At 41.6% G+C, this 23,370-nt stretch overlaps 1 protein-coding gene across 1 annotated transcript in view; it reads right to left on the bottom strand.

The window, feature by feature from the left end:
• LAPTM4B (lysosomal protein transmembrane 4 beta) overlaps window positions 1-23,370 on the bottom strand; it is a 58,406-nt gene that overhangs the window by 13,026 nt on the left and 22,010 nt on the right. Inside the window, exons 3-6 of the mRNA XM_014879811.2 lie at window positions 20,574-20,647; window positions 19,852-19,974; window positions 11,979-12,077; window positions 6,921-7,016 (exon numbers count right to left, since the gene is read on the bottom strand). Of these exons, the coding sequence (XP_014735297.1) occupies window positions 6,921-7,016; window positions 11,979-12,077; window positions 19,852-19,974; window positions 20,574-20,647 (392 nt within the window). The remainder of the gene's footprint in view (window positions 1-6,920; window positions 7,017-11,978; window positions 12,078-19,851; window positions 19,975-20,573; window positions 20,648-23,370) is intronic.

The following is a 23,370-nucleotide window of genomic DNA, read 5'->3' as shown; positions in this document are numbered from 1 at the left end:
TCCATAAGTTAAGTGAAACCATTAACAACCCCAGAAAGACAGGCTCTTGACCACTGCCAAACACGGGCAGCTGGGTGCTCCTCCCCAGTGTGAGCCGAGTGTGGCTCCAGGTGATCTCTGAGAGAACACAGCCACCTGCTGAGCCACCAGCTGTCACTGCTCTCCCCATCCAGCTGATGGCTCTTCAGCATCTGCGTGGCTTGTGGGGTTGGGAAAGTTTTGTCAGAGAGGCTTGGGGAGGGAGGGGCTGGGATGTGGGAGGCGTTCCTGCTCTGCTTGGCAAAGGCCAGGGCTGTGCTGTGCTGTGCAGGAGGATGTGATGAGGTGACACCAGATGAGGTAGTGCTGGAGCTACAGCAGGACCACGCCTGGGGAGCAGCTCTGCAGCAGGGCAGGGCTCCTGCACAGGCCAACTCTACAGCTATAAAACCCCAGCATGGCTCAGCACTGCTGGGACTCTGCCTCTCACACCCTGCTCCAGCTCCCTGCTTGAGCAACACCTGCCTGAGCCAGTTCTCACCTCCCCCGACTGTTGCTGCACAGTGTAACTATGACTTGAGCCTGACCTGGAAAATACACACACAGCTCAGCTAAACACCCATGCATCCTTGGCAACAAGGATTTAAGTTGTCATTGACTTTTGCTGCATTGATATGTATCCTTGGAATTATACTGAAGACTTTGATTTGTGTTTTGAAGCCCAAAAAGCAGCAGCTGTCACATGGTAGTTAATTAATCCCATTAGGATAAAAAGCACTAAAGAAACACTGCAAATTTATAAACACTGGTTTTTTCCTACATTGCCACATACCCAATTAGTGAACCCAAAAATATTTGGAAGATTTAAATTACACATCCCCATTTCATGTCTTCTTTTTAATCTAATTATGAACACTGAGAACAGATTTGTCTATTTTATTGTAAATCGCTCACAAATTGTCACGTATGAGTTCCAAATTCCAGTATGTCAACTGCAAATAAACACAGATTTACAGTCTACTTAGGAAAATACATAAACATGCATATTTTGACCTTGTAATTTAGCTCACAGATAAATTTATAACTGTCATGACAAATGAAAATGTTTTGGAAATCTTATTTTTAAACTTAAGAGGGTATCTGCTCCAAATTGGCACTGTTAATGGTCCATTCCAAACAGTACAGCTGGTTTCTGACAGCAGCTACCTAATAATAGGTGAGACCCATAACAAGAAGTTCAGTTAGCCTATAGAACTAAGCAACAGAGCAAACATGCAGCATGAAGTAATTCAAACCACAGGGACTGCTGGATTTTAATTTAAAAAATCTTCCATAAACATAGAAAAGGTGGAAGCAAGAGCTGAATATAGATAAGACAGAAAGTTAAAAGCAGAGAAATAAGTAAGAATGAACAATCTCTTCCCTAAGATTAAAAGCTAGTTGACAAGGCATGGGACTTCACTGCAAGGAGAATATGAAATGCTGGAGCAGCTGAACCATTTGTTGGCAGATGCAGACCATCATGATACTTTTCTGCAACTCACAAACAAACAGAAGGGGAAGAACTGCACGTGTGGCACATGCATACTACCAGGATGTCAATGATGGAATCCATGCGGATCTTGAGCCCTTTGAAGATTCTCTCATTAAAGAAATTGCTTGTATTGTTATATTTACAAAGTGCAATTCTGAAGAAAAACAGCTCCAGCATTTAAACCGCATTTCTAGGTCTCATGCAGACTACTGCATTTGATTACTAATGAACCATCCCCTTTCCTTATTGCACTGGGTAGTTCCACTTATATCCTTTATTTCTTGTCCCTGAGTCTCCTTCCTCTTATCTTCGTCCTGCTTTACCTGCTTTTCTTCTTGCAGGTTTTATCAGACAGTTTCCAATAAGGAAGGTCAGAGGTCCTCTATCTGGACTCCATTGGAGGCCCTGAAAGGACTGAGTGAGTCACGCCAGGGATATTAATTTGTGGTGTCAGTTCATTTTAAAATATTTCTCTGGTTACTATTCACTGCAAAAAGTTGTTTGTGACCTAGTGGTCACAGTTATGCACACAAACTGCCACACAGGACCAGCTACCTGGTGAGCACTGACAAGTTTATAGGATTTTTATGGAAAACATCTTTAAAGCAGAATTTTTCTCTGAGCTGTCTTCTACTCTGACACATACCATCCCAAATCTGGCTAGGCAGTCTGAAACCACAGGTTCCAAAGCACCTATCAGAAAGAAGAGCTCTTGCTATGGTTTATCTGTCTCTGGGATCCATCTCACACTTCAGTCTCTTTAACTGGCATGAGTCTAAGGGTCCTTCCCTCTGTCCATAGCCAAATTAATCACCAAATTAATAACACAATAATACAAAGAATGGCTCTTCCAATTTTACCAAAGAATATTCTTCCTCTGCTCAGAGAAATCATCCATCAAGAATGAAAGATCTAACTCTGCACTTCTCAAATAGGTCTCCTATTGCTTTGAGAAAGGGAAAGCAAACAAAAGTGTTGACCGATTAATTACAGGCTACTTAGCTGATACCATGTCTGCAGAGGGAATACATCTACATTTTTAAAAAAAAAGTAACTTATTAACCATTGTGGATAAGTGTATGTAAGATAAAATCTATTGAAGTGATTTTATAAAGCACATAAAGATCTAAATCCCACTTTGAAGAGAGATTTACGGCTTTACATTTTATCCCCACTGGCGGCATGACCGGAGATGAAACTTCCATTGATTGGCTTCAGGGAGAGTTAAAAATACACAGACTGAAATCCCCTGGCTGTTCAAGAGCACAATAGAGCTGCTACTGCTCCAGAGACCAAATGTCTAACTTTGGGTTATCTTCTGCACCTGTACACTGGCAATTTTTCCAAATTGGATGAACATTTCCATGGTACTACTGTGACAGTTTAAATTTGTGTGGAAAACTAACCTTCATCCATGGTGCTTTTGAGAAGCTGTCAGGAAAAAGCAACCTCAGATTGGGAAAGTGGAAAAAAACAATCCTCAGGTTACTGTGGATTGGGAAATGGAAAAAGCAGTCCTCAGGTTACTGCAGGGGAGCCACCTTACTGCCATGCCAAAACCTCCTACAGACACCTCCAAAAACTGAGGGGAGAGAAATACTGGAAAAACACTTAGGAGGAGGGAGATCCACATTCCCAAGAGACTCTGCTGTGATTCAGAGCTGGATTTTCAGGTCCTCAGGAGCTTAAGAGAGTCACATCTTCCCCCACCTGGAGTCCAAGCCATTCCCCTGCCCAGCATTAGCTGGTTCCCATGTCATAACACAGGCTTTTGATGGAGCCAAGCCAGGCATATTCATGTGGTGTCACATTTTGATCAAAGGTCACAGAAGGAGCATCTCTCACCTAATGGGCAGCAGGGATATCCCATTCACAGCCTGCAGTAGGAGGAGGCATGTTTGTTCCAGATGGCACACTGGCAAAAAGGATGGCTTAAACCACTTACACTGAGTGACAAAAATCAGATTATCTGGTAGCTGATAAAAGGTTAGTTACAGATCAGATCTATGAGCATTATTTATAAGAATCAGTTTGACTAGGGGAACTAACTGGAAATTTCTGTGCTGAGAACAACAGAGCAAATGCATAGCATGAAACAATTCAGACTACAGGATGGATTTTAAGACAAAATCCTTCTATAAACAAGAAAGCATCCAGCTCTGGAGGCCTCATCATAAGTAGGACATGGACCTGCTGGAACCAGTCCAGAGGAGGGCCACAAAAATGGAGAAAAGGAGGCTCAGAGAAACCTTATAGCACCTTCCAGTATCTAAAGGGGGTCTACAAGAAAGCTGAAGTGGGACTTTTCACTATAGCATGTAGTGATAGGACAAGAGGGAATGGCTTTAAACTGAGAGTAGGTGTAAATTAGACATTAGGAAGAAATTCTTTACTGTGAGGGTGGTGAAACACTGAAACAGTTTGCCCAGAGAAGCTGTGGATGGCCCATTCCCAGAAGTGTTCCAGGCCAGGTTAGATGATGCTTTGAGCAGCCTGGTCTAGTGGAAGGTTGCCTATGGCAGGGGGTTGGAACTAAATTACCTCCAAAGTCCCTTCCAACCCAAACCATTCCACAATACTTAAAAGTTTTACTTTAAACTGTAGCAATTATGTCCAGTCTCCTATTTAAACTTAGATTTTTACCTCCATTTGTACAGGTTCTCCTAGCTAATGCTGATGACAAATACATATCAAAAACCATCCCTGAAGGTATGACTTGCAGCTCTGTTGGAATTTAGGTAGCAGGTTTGATTCTAATAATGACACATTTATTTCAAAGAAGAGGGCAGAGATTGACTCATTTTTTAAGAAACTTGTAGCTCATGATTTAAAGGTATATTGGTTTGAAGAAGCCCTGCTGAAAGAAGTTTCGCAGCATTCATAGAAATGGAAAACCATCATTTTAATACAAAAGTACACTTGAATGTTGGGAAAATATTATACAATTCAACAGACTATAGTGACATATTGCAGCATTTCAAAATTTTGTAAGGTTTCCTCAAGAGTTCTAAACTCTCAGAGGTCCTCAGTATTTAACTTTCAAAGCTCTACTCTTCCATGCTTCATTTTGAAACCATTTCAAACCAACAGTATTGCACGTACACTTTTTAGTCATGTGGAGAGGGAGTTTTGTCTATGTTTCACAAGGTAGACATATGAAAAAGATAATCTTCTTAAGTCTATGATTTCAGGGGGTAAAGGGAGGCAAGAACTACCTTCTGACTCACAGTGGAGAATGATGGGGATTTAACCCCACATACTGTTGTTCCTTTTGAAGCCCAGCAAAGAGCAGAAGAAAGAAAGAGGCTGCTCAGGAGCACATCAGCTCCTCCATCACAACACTGAGTGCACTGTGCTGGTGGGTGCCCATGGAACTTGTCAGGGAAGGATGTGAAAGAGATGGATATGGACTGTGTCACCTAAGGGTGAAAGTGCTCACCCTGACTAGAAAGAAGCAATCAGACATGGGTTTCAATGAAGCTTGCCTCCACCTCAAATAAATAATTCAAAACCCAGGCTGTTAGTGACTCTCCTCTTGCCTTTCTGTCTGGGCCTGAGAAAATCTTCCCTGGCAGCATTGCTCCTGAGCCTTTCTGTACCCACAAACAGGAATTTTTGAGTGATTTTTTTTTTGTTAGCTGATAAATTCCCAATCAGCTCTTTCTCATTTAATGTCATCTTATTGAACTTCCTTAGTAAGATGCATCATACCTGACATATTCTCACCTTATTAAAATTAAAGCAGTGTAAATACTGGGGAAGAAGAGTCCAGTGGTCAGAGCCCTAGCTAGGAATGCACAACCTTTCTCACAACCTCCTTTTGCTTAGATATATTGCAAGAGCAAGGTAAGTGAAGTTAAATTAAAGGTTCAGTCCAACAATGTTATCTGTGAATGGGATGAAAGGGCTTCCTTTTCTCACAGAAACTTTTGGTAATTACGAAATACAAAAGTACTGAGAAGAACTTTGGTAGCCAGGCATCTCTAAAATGTCTTTTGTTTTATGAAGACAGCAATGAGGCAGGTGGTTTTAATGCAACTTTTAAGAAGTATGTTTAGTTTCCCAGATAATCCAGCTGACACTCTCCCACTGCTGAGGCCGCTGGCTCTGTGGGCTGTAGAGTTAACAATGTTTAAAGCTGAGTTACAACTACCTACAGGCTGAACAAAAGAACTATCAAAATTATTTCACATAAAATTCCTGTTATTCAAAGTTGATTCCAGTAAAGAAAATAGTAACACTTCTTAGCTCTCAATATATTCATGTTTTTATATTTAAATGTCCTGGCTGCCAGCTGGGATCATGATCTATAAAACTTCTTGCATTTTTCTTAAAACTTCAGGTATAGAAGACAAATAACTATGCAAGAGTTCTATCTTTCATGTAAAAGTAGTTATGGTTTTCTAAGCCCTTGTGGCTGCACAGGAATCACTCATTCCAGAGGATTACAGCTGACAGTCTAATACCTCAGTGCATGGAGACCACCCACAGTTAGTGAAACCCGAGGAAGGCAATGCTGGGATTTTACCCAGATGATCCAAAGGCCCAAGTTCATGCTGCTCTCATTCTGTTATGTAAATGGTGTAAAGACCCTTGTTACATCAGCCCACAAGTCACCCCAGTGGCTGATCTGGCACAGAGTCTTCAGTGTAGCTTGGGTGGAACTGAGCAGCTCCACAGCAAAATCCCTGCAGACAGAACTGGCTCTTTTCCAGAGACCCCATCTTCCTATATTCCTTCAGTACCTTCTGCAAAAAGCAAGGCATTACCTAGCAATCATGTCCTGCCCATGTGCATGTAAGCACTAAACTACCATAAAGTGAATCTATGCTTTTCATTCTTTGAGGTTAAAATCTATTTATTAATTTCTTTCATGATGATCTTTGTTTCATTTGGTCTCCTTTGCTTCCTTTGGATACAAACCCCATTACGGACTGTGAAACAAATCATTGAACTTTTGTTGCCTTTTAGCTCCTCTCTGTGAGTTTGTAAAGCACTACATCAGATGTTAAGTGTCCTAAATCACAGTTTCTGTAGATAAATCAAAATTTCACAGCAGGTGTAGACCATGGCATCTTTGAGTCCTAATCAGTCCCTCCTCTGTCCAGATCATCACACAGCTGGAGAGCTCAGAACTGGGGGTCATTCCTGGGGCCACGAGATAAACTGTAGTTTATGATTAACACAGATTCTTTAACAGATAATATGCATAAAATAAAACCAGCTTTTTAGCAATGGGTGTGATTTCCAGCTATTGAACACCAGCCCCTTGAGTTTCAAGTCCAAACATCACCAACAGATGAGGACTGTCAAAGGGATTAAGGTGGTTAACTAAAAAGTCAGCAATATAAAATAAAGCCTTTAAATGCATAATATTACACAAATGTTTGCCATCTGACATCCTTACCGCCGTGTCGTTGGTGGTAATGTACACCAACACATCCGAGTTGTTTCTGCCATTGATGTATCGGTAACAGTTCCACACACAGCTTATCAAGTAACCCTGCAAAGAAAAGGGATTTATTATTCTGTGCAGAAAAGAAACCATGGATGCTTTTCTGACAGAGCATTTCCATTCTTTATAAATATGAACATCATCATGATAGAAGCACTGGACAGTCACTTCCCTGGTTGCAGTGAGTGGGAGGATGTCTGGGGGCTCTGTGAACAACCCAACATCATTCCTCATACTGATAGAATTGGGGTTCTTTAGAATTGAGAAGGTTCTGAGGATACTTTACTGTGGCTTTCAGTTTATAAAGAGGGCTTATTCAATCAATGCATTCCATGTGACTGAAATGGTCTGAGATCTTAGTATTTTTGCCTGACTAGAGAAAATCACCAAAAAGCTTTTATTGATATCTGAAGTTATTTTAAACACTGTTAAAAATAGTTGGGAGTTTTTTTCCCAGTTTAAGACAAAAGCCCCTGTAGCAACAATAAACCTACTGCAAGATCATAAACTTCACTGCTTTCATTCCTGGAGCTTGGGTAGTGCTGCATCCTGTCAAACAACTAGTAGTCTCCACTTTTTAAACTGGTTGGTCAAAATGCTAACAGCCACCACATCCTTCACGAGCAGGAGAGATTCCAGTTCGGGCAGCAGAGAGGAGTGAAGTGACTGGAAGGAAGATAAGAGGCAGGAAGATGTGGAGGAGTTGGAGCCAGATCTGCAGGATGTCGGTAATGCAGCTGGCAGGACTAAAGCAGCTCTCTCTGGAGCTTTCTGCTTCCCATTGTTGGAGGTTAGGGTTTTTCCTTTTGTTTTCTTTCAAACCAAGACACCCATGCAATCACTCACGATGGTGATGAGGAGAATTTTATGTTTTGATAGTGCCCAACTTCTATTTTTACTTAGTAGGCGTCCACAGCAATTCTTCCACAAACCTAACACATGCAGATGAATCTGCCAGCACTGAATTTGCATGTGTGTCTCACTGAGTGAGTCATACTTTTGTGACTCACTTGCACTGATGGCCTTCCAAAAGCCTCTTATCCCTTTGAGCTGCCCTGTGCTTCCTCTGTATCCAGAGCTGACACACATGAGCTGTGTTTTTCAGGGTGCCATGTGATTCACTGATGGCTTGCACATCAGGAAGTTTTTTTCCACCAGGGCTGAGCTGGCTAAAATCTGGTAAATTTGCTTCCTCTTTTTTCCACAGCACCTTACAGACCCTGGACTGATTTGCAGCTGTTGCAGACTTTGACAATACTTTTGGCCATCAAATGGGGAGAGAAAAAGTCTTGTGGAGTGAGCTAAGTCCCACGGGAAGATTAGACAGGCCAAGCTGTGGGCTGTGCAAACCTACCCCAGGCTACTGAAACAAATAAAGGCACATACATGGAGAAGTGCATCTTTTCCAGAAGTAAAATGTCATTGTTAATTTTAAGTGGTAATTAGTAGTTCAGCAGCTTTCAGATACTATAGCCTGAGAAAGGCATAAGAGTCAATGAGGAACAGAGACTGAATATAGTACACTTCTGTGGGGACACAGCCTGTCTTTATAAGAAACCCTTTACATTAAGCCTACCTACTTGCAAAACTATTTCTATACTCCTTCTTAAATCCAAAGTGAGGGAAGCCCTGTTTTGGATAATACAATCCTATCTGGGAGAAGCTAGTGGGAGATTTATTTTTTAATGCTCCCATTCCATGTGGTGAATAAAACACACTTAACCCCACAATGAACCTCTACAGCTTTCCCAGCTCTGAACCCTAGCTCTAATCATCCCTGCTCCTGCATGCACAGGCTGTTTCTCAGTGGGTGAGGTCTGTTCCTTGAATTAAGAAGGTCATCAGCCAGCACACACCAAGGAATTGGCCCTGAGACACTGACCAAAATAGGGTGGAAAGTGGCAGCAGCTTGGAGCATGTCCTTGTACAACTGCCGGACGTGCGCTGCTGACCTGCAAATCATGAATCACAGAAACTTGTTTTCCTCAACCTGCAACTTTATTTAAGCTCATTCCTAATAATTATTTTCTACCAATACTGCTCCACTGTTAAATGAGGCTTCTGACTCAGTTACCAATTTTCTTTCTTTAAAGACTTGGCTGAGGTTTCAAATACTGCTTTAAAATGTGTGGCTGGACAAACAGTATAGAAATATATTGATTTTTACCCCAAGAGACTAATGTTCACATTTGAAATTGGCCCTCGATAAAAGGCCTGAACTCCCTCAGCTTAATCCACCCTTAGTGGATCTCCTGCCTACCACAGCATAGACTGGTGACAGACACCTTTTGGGGGAGGCAGCCCCAAGCAACCACCATGAGAAAGGACAGGTATGTAAGAAGGCTGAATGAAGAAACAGGCACCATGCCTACTTCTAACCAGCTTTCAGTCTTCCCCTTTGGATGGTGGGAAATCATTTGAGACCCTAAGGATCTGAAACCCACAAAACTTTGTCACCCTGCCTCTCACTGTTGCAGTTGCAGATGCACCTGTTAAGTTTTATAATAACAGCAATGAACTGCAGACCTGTGCTCATCAGATGCCTGACCAGAAGACTGACCAGCATCTTTATGGAAATAAGAGGTTGTTGTATTGTGCTGCTTCTTGTAACACAGCAAGGGAAAGTCTGTGCTGATCTGGGTCACAGCAGCCCTCTGGGTAACCCCTTACTGGCAGCAAGTGCAGGGTGAACACCACATGCAGCTTTCCCTACTGTAGCTTTTCCTAGGTCACAATGTATAGGTTTCTCTCCTATTTCTAGTTGAACTCCAGAGGGAGAGGAGGCATGTTTTTTTATACATAGGACCTTTCCAGTTTCAATATATAAATGTGGTACCATCTGTAAAGTCTATCAAAGATAAATGTGATGCATCTGTGTGTGTTCAGCTTTCATTTGATGGAGCAGATTCTGTAAATCTGCATAGCAGCTCTTCTGGAAACATAAGAAATTTAAATGAAAATACTGACAGGAATTTAGTATGTGTTTCTGTGTGAGTCACATTTTTTGTGACACATTTATATGATAGTATGTTGCTAAAATGAGCATTATATGAGCCACATATACTCTAGGAAAAATATGTTTTACCATTTAAAAACAAAATAAGTCTTTGGCACTATTAATTTCTTAGGTTTCTTGTCTCTGTAGTAAGCATTTTTGCCATTCCAATTTTAGTTGCCTTTTTTTTTTAATAAGCTTGAAGCTTTCTTGACATACTTTGTCAATGAAACACCAGATCCATGTGGGGTAAAAAGGTGCTGTTGGTTGCATTGGAGAAATTTTTTAGAGCACATTCCTTGTGGAACCTGAAAAATCTATGGATTTGTTAAATTTACACATATTTCTTGGAAGTGCAAATAAAATCAGCTGTACGGTTGGGAACATATAAGACCAGAAGGCTAAACTCTATTGCTAAATCACAAAAGTGAGCACAGCTTCCAACAGCACTTTAATGTACCCTGTCTGTTGGGTTTCTTTCCCCAGTTTTGAAGTAGCTTCAATAACCTAATCTACCTCTTTGCCAGGTAGCTACCACAATAACATTTCCTGTGTATGTTGTAAAATGTGTTGTCTAGAAGCAACACCTTTGGTGTCACTGTGATTCTTTAGGACTTCTCTAATACAATGCAGAATTGCTTTGCAGAAAAAGCAAGACTAATTTAGAATAAAGTCCACACAAGAAATACAAAAACAGCAGTGCTGTGCTGTGAGAAACTTGCAGGAGGGTGCAAGAAAAGGGCAAACACACCAGCATATTTTACAAGAGGTCCAATGCTTGGGGTACTAGTTGGAGCCACAGGTGGTTGTTTTTCCTGCATTGATTTGTCTGCTCTTACTCTGAGCTCCTTTTGAACTTCTGACCCACATCAGGAGAGGGCTGCTGCACAGGACACTCAACCTGGATGTGGTGGTTTCACATGAGCCCTTTCTGGCTGCTCTGGGTGATGCTACATCTCCCCTTTGCCTGGCACCTGCCTCCTCCAGCCCTCTCACCCACTAGGTTTGCATAACAGCAAATAAATTCTCATTCCCTGTGTCCTTCTGTTGCCTGGTCTAACAGTTCTTTATGGTGCTCCTCCCAGGAGAGACTGCTTGGATTTATTTACCCGCTCTACAAAATTCTTTCTGAGAATTCAGAGCACCAGAAGGGAAGCCCTACTTCCAGAGGTGGTGGGCATCAAAACTGGCTAAGAAATGATACAATTTATATTTTTGGTTTTTCTATTCTTTTCTTAATATTCTGAGCATTTGATTTACTTGTTTGACCAGAAATGAGCTAAGTTAATATTTTCACAGGTCTATCTGTTACAGCTAAAAGACTTCTTTTATAGGTGGTCATGCTTACTTCAGAGTCCACTGCAGTTTATGAAACAAGAGCATACTTCCTCAGTGCCCACTACTTAGAATTTTTCACCACTGAATTTCTCTACCATTTCCTTGTTCAGTCAGTCCATCCCATGAGATTCTCCTGCAAATATTTCTTGGCTAATTATTTTCCCTATTTCGAATGATATTGCAAAAAATATTGTTAGATTTCCTTCCCCTTCCCAGATCTCTTATGAATGTACCGAACTGCATGGATCACAGTGCTGGAAAGACTAATAATTTATCCTTATTCCTTATTCCCTAGCTGCAGTCAGAGAGATTACTTTTTTCCCCTACACATCTAAGGGTGGTTTTTAAAGTTTTTCACAAGACACACTGCCAAACACATTCTGAAAAAACAAGAAGTCTGTATCAACAGGCTCTCCCTTGTCCCCTGGATGATCCACTGCTTCAAAGGATTCATAAGTCACAAGTTCCTCCTACACGCATCACACTTCCCCATTGTGGCCTATACGTTCTTGTGTTTGTCTGTGAGATTTTTCACAATTTTTTCATGACGATGTGTGTAACTCTGTTTCAAGTTGCTGGGCCTGTAGTTACCCAGAACTCTTCTAAAGACAAACCTCCCAGCAAGGGACATTCCACCCATGACCAGAAGCAGACTTTATACACCATAGTGCACTTACCTTAAAAGCCAAAATGATACTTATGAAAAGGAGGATAATCACAACCAGACATGTAGGGTTCACAGACATAATCTCTTCCTTGTAGGGAAAATTGTTGGGCTGCATAAGCAAAAATAAGGAAAACACTGTGAGTCAATCTCATAAGTAATTCAAGAGCCATTCAACTAGTGCATTCTATAATTAACAGCTTACAAAGCTTTCTGTGATCTACTAAATCAGGAGCTCTCCCCACCAACAACCAGTTTCAGTAAGTGTGGCTACAACAGGCATTGTGAACACTCAGCTGCCAAAGGTTCCCTGGAGGGCTGAGGGATTTGCTTTTTGCTTTGAATGTGGTGTGGGCTCTCTTCCTCAGTGCATGCTGGGTTTGTATCTGACACAAACTAGCAGAAGTCAGAGAGCTTTGCAGCAGGAAATCTTCCACCATGGGAAATGGCAAGCAAATCTCTTACTGAGTAATCATTACACTGGCACTGGCTGCCAAAGAACAGTGGCAGCTCTTTCCCGAAAGTCAAAGCAGGAAAAACTGGACAGCATAATTTTTTGTCCTAATATTATATGACATTTCAAAATACATTGGGTCTATTCTACTCCATCTTATTTTGGCTAAATTTGGACTACTCCTCTAGGAGCACTTGTTAGTGCTGCTAAGTGTGTGTTCCATGGAGTCATGGGTCCTAAAGGGGAGCCACCTCATGATTTCAAGTTGAAATGTGGAAATGTGCCCCAGGCCCTTCTGTTACCACATACATGAAATAGAGGAGACAAAATTCATCTTCTTGCTTAGCACAAGCTCTAGTGATTTACAGCTGTGAAACACTTCAGGATCAGCCCCTAAATATGTTTTACTGGATTTTTTATTGCTTAAAAGCTCCACGCCTCTTAAAATGAATGTTCCAAATAGTTCTGAAATACTGCAAGACACAAGTTCCTGTTACAGTTAGAATAAACCATTGTTCATAGACAGAGCTGTTCTCCACAAAAAGATAGCTCCACTGCAACAGTAGCTCATTATGTCTGATTGTAATAGTTCCTTCCCTTTTCCCTTACAGGTCTAATTACTTAACCAGGCCAGCTCTGCATCCTTGTCAGGACAATTAACTAGACCAAGCTATAACCGTATTCTTGGCAATGATGGTGTAAATCCAGAGTAACCCCTTAATAACCCTTATTCCAGCACTCAGCCCAGTGCATCAGGAAATTATCTTTTTTTTTTTTTTTTTTGGACAGCTGCTACCGAGAATAGCTCTTTATTTAGCGCTTCCATGAACTGTTCAGAGTGGTTAACATCAACAGCAGCTGTAACCATTTGCAGATAAATGTTACATAAGCACATTTTCCACTTCTTGACAGCAATGTTTCTGTTCCTGTACTGAATTCCATGGCTGAAGTTTTTATCATGGTATCTTCTTTGTTGAGGTACAGCTTTTGTAGGGAATTAGCTTACTATAATTCAATAAGTTACTGTTTTGGGTTTTTTTTCCACAGAAGGTTATTCAAAATATAGTAGATGCAGTCACTCAGAGACCAAGAAAGCAAGAGTATATGCCAAGAAACAATGCACTGAAAAATTAAACAAAACCTTTGTATGCATAAAATTTAAGTATTAATGCCCCAACCTATCATCCTACATGCAGGAGGGACACCATATGTCAGGAAGTTAGAAAGTCCAGTCAAGTCAACGACAGTTACAGTAAATCTGTACTCAAATTATTTTTTTCAGTGCTGATCTACCATTAAAAAAGTAATCAAAATAGTTCTTGAATGTAATAAAAAATTCCTGTTAAGACTTTCGTTCTCCAAAGAAAAACCTGTTTTTTGGGAACCAGTCACAGTCAAAGACTGGATGACTGCATGCTGTGTTTTTGGCCATAATCTGATGGGCTGTTTCTAGACATCAGCTCAAAAGGGATTTGCATAGGGCAAGAGCAGGGCAGGGAAATGACCAAGTTCCCACTTCCCTGACAAGCAGGAACATCTGCTGGAGCCATGAACCCTGGTGAAGTCTGGTGCAGGATGTGCTGCTCAGCAGTGCCTGGCCTTCCCTTATATCAGCACCCGTGTTTCAGCAAATATTTCAGCAAAGCCAGGAGAGCACATAAGGAACAAATGCTGTGGTTTGTCCCCTTCAGACTCAGGTTCCTCAGCCTCTGTCCTGAAGAGATGAGAGGTGTAAGCAGCCCCAGTGAGGCGGTGGGAGCTGCACCCATGCCATGGTCACCCCCACCCAGGTGCCTGGGAGATCTTGGTGCAGGGTGTGAAACCTGAAGTCAGTTCCTTTTGGAGCTTCTAGGCTCCCTGTGTGGGAGATAAAGCTTTCAGTTCTCTGATAGATAGCCCAGGAGCATTGGGTCAGCATGGAAGAAACTCCTTTGTCTCTTTTTGCTAACTGGGCTGGGCCAGCCTATGAGCAGTCTGATCTTAAGTCACAACTACAAACCCCTTCAGTGCTGTAAGAAAACCAATTTTTAAAACCTGCACCTTTGGCAAAGAAGCAGGAAAGATGGTAGGAAGCATCTCAGCTGGCTCCAGTTTCACCTGGTACAGGGACCACCATGGAACTGGTGCCATTAGACAGCCCTCGGGTCTCATCCCATGGCTGCAACTGTTCCCAAAATCTCATTAATTCCCACAGGAAACAGGTACCAAGAGTGGTTCAGATGAATCAAATCACTGGACTTCACTGACTGCAATGATGAACTTAAATACTGATGTGGACACATGAAGTCGGACAAGAAATTCTGCTCCTGTCTTGGGAATTTGCTCTCCTGTGGGAAGACCAGTAGCTGAAATCCTTCTGCTGAGAAGGTTCCAGGCACCAGTGCTGCAACTTCTGGAAAAAGATCAGTGTCAAATGTTGTACAAGGTTTGATGAAGATGAGACTGAAATACATCTGTGTGGGGAAAATCAAGCCTATCACTGGAAATACAGGAGAGATTTTGGAGCAGAACATGACGAAATTTTCTATACAAACAAAGGATAGTTGTAATTGTGTTGCACTGGCATGCAAAAGTCATAATTAAAGTGTCATTTATAACCTTGTCACAGATATGGAGAGGGCTATGTGCATAATAATATACCTGATATGTTCTAATTTTAAAAGACTACTGCTTATTCATATCAAAGCCCTATTAGACACTTAAAAAGACTCTAAAACATGCATGGAAAGTACATTTCTACTGCATTAGTATTGTACAAACACACAAGAAGAATAAAATGACAAAGGCTCAGCCTGCTTGCATAACCTTTCATGTCTACCTTCACCTTGGACCACAAAAAATCCACTTTAAAATAAAGTGTGGACTGTCATTCCAAGTTCCAATCCTCCAAGTATCAAAATCTTACAAAATTGAAAGAAAACAGCAATATGTCTGTAGAACTTGTAAAGCTCTGCTATGAAGTTAGTGGTACTTCTTTGGAATTATAAAATGGCATTTAAAATGTCAGAAAAGGTATTTTGGTTTTAAGCTTTTGTTTATAGGAAGAATTTCTTTAGGTTAATCTCTTTTATGTTCTCTAGGTATTTCTCCATGGATTTAAAAGCATGGCTGATAGCACCTGAATTGTTAAGCAGGAGCATTGCAGGCAGTCCGACAGCAAAGCTACTTAATATACTTTAATATACTTCTGAAATTTTGTTTGGATGAACTGTCATAGTCCTTGATTAGAAAAAAAGTCTGCATAACTCAGTTGCAGACCAGCCTGTTCTGCACCTCTGCTTCAATCCATTTCATATGCTCTTATCATGTGACAGAAGATAAAGTGTTCAATTTGAAGGCTTTAAAATGCCATATATCAAAGACTTAGTGAGGTTAAAAGGAAGAAATGTGCTTTAGGTCAAACTGCTTTAGACCTCTGCTTAGAGCAAGAACTAAAATTATTTTTATTTTACACATGTTGGATTTGCTGTATGCAAAAGTTTTTGCTTTTTAAATGACAATGATAATGACCAAGATATCCAGTGTAGCTCTTAAAAATTTTGATCACATGACCACCATAAAACTTACTAAATGCAAAACTTGTAATATTTGCTTGTTTTACATGACCCTTCACACTAAGATGCTCTTGCAATCTATGGCAATAGCTTAAGTAGCACACCTGAGCTAAGCTGGGTATCAAAAGGCAACAAGAAGTTCCCAAAGACACCGTTCTTAGGAAAGAAGCCAGTACAGACTGATGTTACCAAACACCCTGTGAACACAATTGCAACATTTTCAGCTATGGCCCTGACCAGCTTATTGAGATGTACTCATCATCTTGCTAAAAGTACATGGAGAATTTCACAGTAGCTGTAACTCATCACTGACAGACTGAAATCCCACAGATGTGCACTAAAGTAACTATATAATGATACCAGATAATAGTGAAGTAGAAATGGTTAAAGAAACAGGGTTTTCCTCACCTTAAATCAAACAAAAAGTTATTTGAGACCGCTAAATGTATTCTGTTACCAAATGCACAGTTTCTTCCAGATAATCAACAATGGATTTGAACAACAGTTGATTTTTCATTTACCTTATGGAGCTGTGCCCCCTAAAATATAATTTCCCAAATGCAAAGCAGATTCAGAGGAACAGAAACTGCAAGAATGCCAGGAAGAAACACAATCCTTGTTTCCTGCCTACCCTGGCAGACCACTGCAAAGGGGGTGAGGGCAAGACAGCCCTAGGGCTTATTTGCAAACCATCAGGAGGGATCACACCTGAAAGGCATTGCATTTATGGTGTAATTGCTTGCATTGATTTTCATCTTGTCCTATGTCTGAGTATCTGACAATGGTGGATGTGCCCTTCACATCTCCCCTTTGCTTCTGCCCACTCAGATAGAGTGTATTTACTCTGAATCAAATGTAACAACCTTATGCCAACAGATCTAGCCCTTCCAGGTAAAGGGACAAGGGGTTCCATTTGAGCCATTTGTGCTTGGGACCACAGCTAAGACACAGGAGGCACGATCAGCTTCAAAGCAGATGCAGAAGAGCTTCAAAACTTTTTTGAACTAGGTGACACTAACTGTTCAAAATTCATCACAACTCTTGGTAGTTTTTCCCCATCACTGATCTCCAACACAAATGATAAAATACAAACTAATCTTTGTTTCTAAATGAACTTAATTGGACTAACTTCCAGCTGCTCATTAGCATTATGCCTTACATCTAATTCAAACAGCCTTTTAATACCTCATTATTTTGCATATGAAACCTCTAATGGCACTACCTCTTGGTATTTTTGCTCAGTAAATGAAGCAGGAAAAGCTGATAGTCTTTCATCATACTACAATATATCCAGCTTTTTTTTTTTCCTAAGTTATTCTTAGGAACTTTTCTGTATGTTCTCTGACTTTTAAGCATTGTTTTTTTTACAACCAGACTCCATAAATAGATGGAGAAAATCCACATTACCAACAGAAAAGGGAAGTCTCTTCTCCCTTACAATTAATTGCTCTTTTTTCTGTCCACAAATCCCAAGAGCAATTTTTGCAAACAGCAAAACAACCTAGGGACTTTAGTTTAGGCACTTAAATCCCCTAGGCTGCTTACAGGGCCACTGCATCCCAGGCATAGTTGTCAAACTGTATGCTCATCTGTATTGCTTAGGCTTTTACATTTCTTTGCATTTATCTCTGTAGCACACATTAGTAGCTGAAATCAAGTTCTCAGGCAGTCTAGCTCAGTGTGAGCCACGGGTTTGATTAGAAGTGAATTTGCTGGGAAAAGTCACAAGTACTGCCACTGGGAAATGCAGAGATGTGCTCACTCTAGGCAATGCAGGGTAGGGTCCTCCAGAGGATGACACAGAACAGCCAGATTACACTCCTGCTCACAACCTCCCAGCAAAGGACTCAATCCCTCTAGACAATGAGCCTGGAGAAACTCTCCCATGGCTGACATCAGCTTTTGTGAAGTGCCTCTTGGGGTCCAACATTATTAATGGAAGTCAGGAGGAGCATGAAATCTACTGCTGACTCCTGGAGACCTTTCTCTACTCAAAATAGAAACTCAGTAGCAGATGGTCGGCTTGACCACAGCCTTTAGCAGTCTGCCAGCTAACCTCTCCTAATCCATGTGATACATCCTGTATTGATCTAGTGCTTTATTGTTGCTCTGAGCATCATGCTGCAAAGTCAAACATCTCATCAAAGCTCATTATGCTCCTGCTCATCTTTATTGATGAAGTCAGTAATCTTGTCAGTGAAGGAAAATGAGTTTGCCTTCAGGACTGATTTTTCATGAAACTGTGCTGGCCGTGATTAATAATTTTTCTCTGGTCTAATCCATTATCAATGGACTGTCCTCTCAGCCCCAGCCCTTCTTTTATTATTCTGCTTGGTAGCAATGTCAGGCTAATCAGCCTATAATTATCCTGGAAATCCCCATTGCCCTTTTGAGCACTGACAGTTCAGCGCTCCTGAAGTCCCGTGGCATTTCATTACCAGACCAGAATATGATTTACAACAGCAAGACAAAGATGTGTGCAGCCAAAGATTCAACACTCCAGAGCAGCAGTGCAGATCACAGAGTGTTCTGCTGCACCATACCAAATCCCTTCCAAGGCCTGCTCTTTCTATTTCTGCTACAGAAAGACCTGCTATTTTTTTATCTGCAAGGAAAGAAAGGGATGTTTTAGCACACATTTCCAGAGGAACAGCTGGTCTTTGCCCTTCTAGTCAGTCAGCTCCATATGTAGCACCAGATTTTAAGCAGAAAAGCAGAGGCTTTTAAGTGCACATTTCCCAGTCTGTTTTTGTCCCCATCATGTTCTTGCACAGTGACCAAGACAGAGTAAAATCTGGTTACAACTCATGCTCTGGGAGGTGGGGGGAGTTCTGCAGCCACACAGATGCTTGTGCTGCCACAAGAGCAGGGCTGCACCAATGCAGCAGCAAGGGTCTGTAGGCAAAGGACAAGCAGGAGGGCTCCAGCAGTGGCACTGCCAGCTTTAGCACTCCCAAGCCATGGCTGCAATTTGCTCTTTTCCACTCGTATCTCTGAGAGCCTTTTGATTTATTCCTCTGCTTCTCTTCTAGGGCACCATCAGCTGTGAATGCAGGTGGGTGTTAATAAGATGAAATATAACAGGCTCCTGATGTATCCCAGCTCTCACTGGCATGACACATTGCCTCTTCCTGCAGATTTGTGCAGCTACTTATCTGCCTGCTGTTTCTCATTACCTGTTATTTATACTGGCCAGCTTTCTATCCACACAACAAAGTTCACAGCCAAGCTAATCTCAAGGCAGATTTTCAGAGACATTTGCAGCACTGGCTTCTCCAGAGCTCTGTGACTCCACGTGAACCCTGCTGGACATGCTGGTGTGCTCCTTTCTTTGTTCTAGGGGATTGTGATCATATCTTGTACACTTATGGCAATACTGGCCATAGATGTTTGACCAAAGCAGAATGAGAAGTGAGCCTCTAAATGTCCCTATGACAGAATCCAAAATATTTTCTAGCAAAATCAAACCTACACTGAATCAAACTCCTGCATAATTAAATGTCTTATAGCTATTGAATAAATTAAAAGGAGTAACAAAATATCCTTGAAATAGTACCAAAAATAAGTCACTGGTTATGAACACAATAACTCTGAATGCAAAAGCGATTATTTATCATCTATGTCTTGCAGTATGAGTCTCACTCTAAATCAATGGTGCTGAGACCTTTCACATCATTGCAAAGCTTCCAAGCTTTTCACAAATATTGTAGTAACTTAGTAATGTAGCCTTGCAAGGATGTTGAATTCAGACTGGCAAGGACTGAAAGAACTTCTCAAGGACTGTATGAGAAGGATATCACTGGCTAGAAAAACAGGGCAAATAATGCATCTTACAGAGTTTTTTTCCCCCAAAGGCCTGTGAACATCAAGTGATTTACCAGTTGACGGAGGTAGTCCTGAATTGTGCTGGGATAGACAAGTACACTGATGGCAACCAATGTGTTGAGAGCAAAGTCAAAGATCTGGTAACAGAAGAAAGGGATGATCCAAGCCGCATGTTGCTAAAAAGGAAATAGAAACTCATCAGCCACAAGATAAAATAGAGGAATAGATTTCTTTCTACAGGAATCGAAGGAATATTTGACATTATGGAGTATTAAATCAGCTGAAAGAAATATGACATTCAGCCAAAAGGTTTGGCCAAGGCAATTTGGCTACTATACTGCAGTAATATGTGCGGTGCAACTCCTACAACTCATTACATTAGGAGATTTAGAAACCACACGATACTTTTCCTCTCTAATTAATAGGATTAATGTTGGGACAAACCACAGGCTTGGGAGGTGAATGGGAAAAAATTCCCTTAACTTTGATAGGTACAAGATTCAGTTCTCTGAATTCACCATTTGCACAGAGGTTACTCATATTTGAAACTGCAGACAATCAACACAACTGCTGCGTGCAGCAGGGGGCCCTGGGGTATCACTGATCTAAGCAATCAGCTCTGCTGCCTCTTTAACTTCTTTCCCTCCTCCCTCCCCCCTCAATTTTCAGCCAAACAAGTAAAGAAGTAATTGTTAGAAAACAGTTTTCTTAATTTTGTTTCTGTGGAGTTGTGTAGATCTCTTCATTTGTGTATTCAGCAAATACAATGAATTACCTTATATGCGCCATATGTAGCCATTGCACAGATCAGAATCATAAGGAGAGAAATAGCGGTGGCAATGCACATATCTGGAAAAGAGACACATCAATGATTGCAGACAAATTCAGAGCTTGCTTCAGTTATTTTGCCACCTCCCTTGTGTGGAGCATCTCAAAGGGCAGGGTGGGAGATGGGTGGAGATGGGGTCAGGTGCATTGTTCAGAAAAAATCTCTGGCTTTTGTGGGGAACATCCTAAATACAAGAAGCACAGACAGTGCTTCTGTCTGTGCAAGCCTACAACGTTACACCGTGCTGACACACTAATACTAACACTGTGCAGCCTCTATCAGACTATGGAGATGAATGGTTTAATTTTTCTAAGGATTTTCAAAAGTCGGGAGCAGTTTTGACAAGACTATTTTACTTGTGGTGGTATCTGTAGTCAGAATGTGTCTGCTTTCCTGCACTACAGATTGTTTCTTCATCAACAGCTGCTGCATACCATTGCTCATATATCTCTATACTGGAAAAGGAGCACAACTGGCAGATAAAGGCATCTCACAGCAGAAATAACATCTTGAAATTTTTCATTTCAACCACGAATACTACAGAGATATATTTATTAATGAAAATGTGTAACTGTCAGGAAAGTTAAAGCAGTAAAGGAAAAAAGACATTCTTTAAGGTTTTGATTGGAGGAATTACAGGACTCCTATCTTTTTCTTCTACTGCTGATCAGTTTTCAGTTAACTTTTCATTAGATTTAAGAAGTTCCTAAGCTATGAACAGTTGGAAGGAGGTCTTGGGTAAAAAAATTACATGTTTGGTATTTCCATATGCACCTCCCTAGATATCATTACAGACCACTGTCAGGAGATCAGACATGAATTTCAGAATTTGACTTTACAGTGAGTTTAAGAGAGCAATGGAACATCGTGCCTATTTTTCTGAGGTTAAGGCAGTGCACAAAGAGGATGGAGGATGTGAGGTGTATAGGACATGGCTTTAGAGAGACCACCTCTGTTGGTATCTGTGAGGTACCTGAGCTGATTTGGGTCATTGCTGTTACCAGGTGTGTTTACCTGCCTTGATGAGGCACGTGGAGGAGCTCTGAGATGCACAAACACATGACAGTGCTCAGGAGGTTCATCACCCTGACTTTGGAAGCATTCAACGTGTAAAGATGACATCATTTCATCACAGAGCTGCCATGACATCTAACTCCAGCACATGATGAGGAGCATCCCACAGCATGGAACAGTCCTCAACTCAGCTCCCTGGATGCATCAAAATCAGGTTCTGGGTTCATGCCCTGGAGCCTTCACCCAAGTCTCTAAAAGGATCTGGCAGCTGTGCACAGGTCTCACCTGTCACCACCAGGAAGCACTGCAGGCTCACCCAGGTCATGGCTGAGGAGGAAGGACAGGCACTAATTCTTGTCTGTCATTATTTCCAGCCTACCAGAGCGATCATCCATGTAGGAAACAAAAGACCAGGTCCTTGATCCTCCTGCGCCTGAGGGAACACAAACCTTGCTCTAGATGGCACTAATCCAGATTTCTGCTGGCCCTTGATGCAGAGAGGAACCTGAGGCTTTTGAAGCTGGTGGGAAAATGAGCAAGAGGAGACTGCTGCTGGCAGGTGAGGACATCTCCAGAGCTGCTATATTCCCTGGCTCTTTGGGCACTGTACCTACCAAGAGCAGGACTTCAGAACCCAGGTCTCTCCCTTTCCAGAACACTGCCTGTGTCCTAAGTTTCAGGATTCTTGTTCTCTCTCTCTCGCCCCCAAAGTTTGTCCTTGAGATTGCATAGGGACTCAAATGCCACAGAAGTCCTATGGCAGGCTACTTCCTAATTTAATGGATTAAATATGAAGGATAAAGTGCCCTTTCCTGGCATTTGGAGGAGCACATTCAAACCACTATTCAGATGAGGCCCTGGAGCACAGATGTCATTTCCCACAGTACAAATGCTTGAATCTTTTATCTTATTGTCAAAATCAGCAGGTCTCACCCAGGAGTGGGGCCAGCACTCAGCAGTGAGTTTAGCTTACCCTGGCACTCCCTGTTTCCTTCACAGGGGCTTCCTCCAACTCAGCTCATGAGTGCTGCACAATGCCAGTGGGAGGCAGCTGGGCTCCCTGTTCGTCATTCAGGAGGGAATGGTATCTCAGTGCATCCCAAATTGCTCTTCAAAGGCACCTCCTTCTCCTCTTAGAATGTGTAGAGAATCTAGACAACCAGCACAGTGTTTGAGCCTCATTACTTTGACCAGTTTCTAGGGTTTTAGGAGCTGTTAAGGCTGTGCTGTGCCTGTTAGAAGTGATCTGAATTCTGCCCTCAAGAGGAAGAAGCATCCACAAAATATACACTGACTAATAAAAGTTACTGCAGTTTCTTAAGACACTTCTGGTTGTGTGGCTATTTGCTCTGGCTGCCTACATACATCCTGTGAAATCAAAATTATTTTGAATAGACCAGGTACAATTGGGGTAATGAAATAAAAGGAGAGAAGTGAAAATGGCTGCTGTAGCCACTAACCTCAATTGAACCTCTTGTAAAAGGGCCTCTTGGATCAATAGTTTGACTCTGACCATCAGTTTGGAGGCACTGCTTATGCACTTATTCTTGATCCCAACCACTTCCTGCATCCAGGGGGAAGCTGATGTCACTGTCATTTGCAGCAGACGTAGGAGTCACAGGTACCACTTTGCTGGTTACTGTGGCAGTACTGGTCCAGAGCCAGAGCCCAGCAAACTGTGATGAATTTGACATTGAAGATCTGGTCTGACATACTCATGCTCCCTGTC

This window comes from Sturnus vulgaris, chromosome 1 (genome assembly GCF_052056855.1).
Source record: "Sturnus vulgaris isolate bStuVul1 chromosome 1, bStuVul1.hap1, whole genome shotgun sequence".
Taxonomy (NCBI): Eukaryota; Metazoa; Chordata; class Aves; order Passeriformes; family Sturnidae; genus Sturnus; species Sturnus vulgaris.
Note: the sequence above shows the minus strand (reverse complement) of the source record. Positions and strands in the feature narration are given on the sequence as shown.